General features: G+C 26.9%; 1 protein-coding gene across 1 annotated transcript in view; it reads left to right on the plus strand.

The window, feature by feature from the left end:
* Positions 1-1,503, plus strand: part of LOC107641528 (cytokinin hydroxylase) — a 6,308-nt gene extending 4,805 nt beyond the window's left edge. The window contains exon 4 of the mRNA XM_016345014.2: positions 1,062-1,503. Within this exon, the coding sequence (XP_016200500.1) occupies positions 1,062-1,493 (432 nt within the window). The 3' untranslated portion in view covers positions 1,494-1,503. The remainder of the gene's footprint in view (positions 1-1,061) is intronic.

Consider the following 3,213-nt stretch of genomic DNA (forward strand, 5'->3'; position numbering starts at 1 on the left):
TAATGTTTAAAAAAACAGAGAAAACTAGTTCACCACTTTCTGGGTTACTCCTATATTGTACTTTACTAACGTGAAACAAACAAGGTATAACAATTTTGAGAGACTTGGTCAACCAATTGACTTTGAAAATCAACTTCGCTTTCTTAATTCTTTTTGTTTGTGTTTTGGTGCTCATTGCTGAATAAAAGGCAGACATGGGATGATAAAATTAAAAATGTTGTTAACCGACTTAATATAAACACGAACAATTTCAGAAAACATGATAATGCAAGCATGAAAAATAATATATTTGAATTTGACTTTACATAACTAATTAAATTGAAGAATTATGGATAAAAAAACATTTGGAAAATTATCCTTTGTTTATATATAGTTTTCATATAGATTAGTAAGCCTATTTTTTATTCTTCCTTTGTTTCTTTTTAGGTGTTCTTTGATAATATCCCGTCTTAATTAACGTTTCAAGAATAATATTAATAAATAAGACATTAATTTCCAAGCACGGATGAATAAAAATATTACAATAAACTACAAAATAATCTGAATAAAAACTATATATATCCACTATAAAAAATTATCCTGCATGCATGATTATTCATCATATCAATTTTTTTTTTACATTGTTATCTAATTGCTTCTTTAATTTATCCCAACATACATATTAAGATATATTTATTATTACATGCATATTTATTGAACCAAAAATATTTAGAAGATAATTAAAAATCAGTAAAACACAATTTAAAATTATATTATTTTGTATTTCTTAATTATTGTTCACCTTATTTCACATTCTTTAACGACGTACGGCTAGAATAATTAAATAATATTAAATATAATAATAAATGTATAATTATAAATATATTATGGTGAAAACTCAGGTGAAGTCGACTTCACGTGAAGTTGATATCTGGGAGCCGTTAGATGAAGTTTCACGTGAAGTTGACTGCACCTGAGTTTCTACCATATATTATATACATAAATTTATGAATGTGAAGTTAAATAAGATAATTTTATCTCTCTAGAATTATTGATATTGATCTTATGTATATACCATGCAGATGAAGTGGGTAATGAATGAAGCTGTGAGGCTTTATCCACCAGCACCAAATGTTCAAAGGCAAGTAAGAGAGGACATTAAAGTTGATAATAATTTCACAGTGCCAAGTGGAACCAACATATGGATTGATGTTGTGGGAATGCATCATGATCCAACACTATGGGGAGATGATGTGAATGAGTTTAAGCCAGAGAGGTTCATGGATGATGTCAATGGTGGATGCAACCACAAGATGGGTTACTTGCCATTTGGATTTGGAGGGAGAATGTGTGTTGGTAGGAGCTTGTCATTCATGGAGTATAAGATTGTGTTAACCCTACTTCTCTCTAGGTTTAGGTTCAAACTCTCACCAAGTTATCAACATGAACCTTCTATCATGCTCTCCCTTAGACCCACTCATGGAATTCCTCTAATAGTTGAAACCCTAATTTAGTTAAGGGTAATGCTAGGTAGACAAAAAAAAAAAAAAAAAAACAGAAAGAATTTTTTTTATTTAGCATTAATTAATTATCGCAACAATTAATGGATGCTAAATAAGGCAAGTTATAGCTGTTTTTGGCTGATTTTTTTTTGTTACCAAACATTTCCGTTTAGTTAATTATTCCATCAATTGTTACTATTTTAGCTTCTCAGATAGAACTTGTCTTATTTAGCATTAATTAATTATCGCAACAATTAATGGATGCTAAATAAGGCAAGTTATAGCTGTTTTTGGCTGATTTTTTTTTGTTACCAAACATTTCCGTTTAGTTAATTATTCCATCAATTGTTACTATTTTAGCTTCTTCCTATAGAAAGTGGTATATATAGTGTGGTGCTATACACTACAACACACAAGTGATAGATTGTGGCAGCCATTTAGAGGTGGTTTTGGAAACCATCAGATGATTTTGCGACGGTTTTTAAGGCAGTTTGGTAATTGTGTAGTCAAATGCCATTAAACCGTCACTAAATAGAAAATAATCGCTACAAATTATTATTTATGTTGTAACGATATATATAATTTGTAACTTTATTTAATTTGTATGTCTGTCTTTCTACATTATAAAAATAAAGTAAATATTTATAATATCCAGTTCAATCACTAGTAATGAAAATGATTAAATAAATATATAATTATAAATATTATAGGTATAAAAATATGAACATTATATTATATATAAGGTAATTTTAGATATTGTCTCCTTAGTATTATTGTACAAAAAATATATCTTTGTAATTAATTATATACAATAATTTAGGAGGATGATGAGCGGATGTGGATTTTATTTAGTAAAAACAAAAAAATAAAGCGATAAAACTAATAGTTAAACAATTAATTTTGATAGATGATAATGATAGATCTAGAAAGGGGTTGAAGCTAGCTCATAGACAGAAATATTCCGGCACTAGCTACTCCATATATATTATATATAATTGGATAATATTGAACTCTTAAATAAAAAAGAGGATAAATAATTGTACATCACACTCTTCACAAATAAAAGTTACATCATTTGAAATATTCTGATGAGTTAAATATTTTGAGTGACATGATGACTTATAGTTGAATATTTCGATTGTAGCAGGATGCTGCAAAGTTTTCCATTATTGGGGTTTAATTTGTTTTAATTTCACTCATCAACACTATATATATGGTGGGACTATATTTTAATGTAGGTAATAAAGCTTTTAGTTCACTTGTGCTTTAATTTATTATCTTGATACTCTCTCTAGATGCATAAATTATGAATATGATGAATAATAGTTAGATATATTTGATTATGTAAATGTAGAAAAGTTTTATTTGAGAAATGAGTTTATTTAGTTTAAAATTAAAAAATTTATCAATATAATAGAGAATAATATTAACAGCAATTTAAAACATTTAAAATTACACTCTAAAAAATTGTAATGGTTTAAAGACGACTATCGTTCAATAATATAGTAAAAAATGTAACAAAAACTAATAATTTAGCGATAATTTTAAACCATCGCTAAATATAATAAAAAAAATCACTCCAATAATTATTGCATATCTCTCACAATTTGATGCCTTTAAAATTGTCACAAACTATTTAGCAACACTTTTATCGATAGTTTTTTAAAATTGTCACTATATATGCTACTGACCACATTCAATTTTTTTCTTATAAAAACAGTAAAAAAAACCA

Source organism: Arachis ipaensis, chromosome B05 (genome assembly GCF_000816755.2).
Source record: "Arachis ipaensis cultivar K30076 chromosome B05, Araip1.1, whole genome shotgun sequence".
In the NCBI taxonomy this organism is placed as follows: domain Eukaryota; kingdom Viridiplantae; phylum Streptophyta; class Magnoliopsida; order Fabales; family Fabaceae; genus Arachis; species Arachis ipaensis.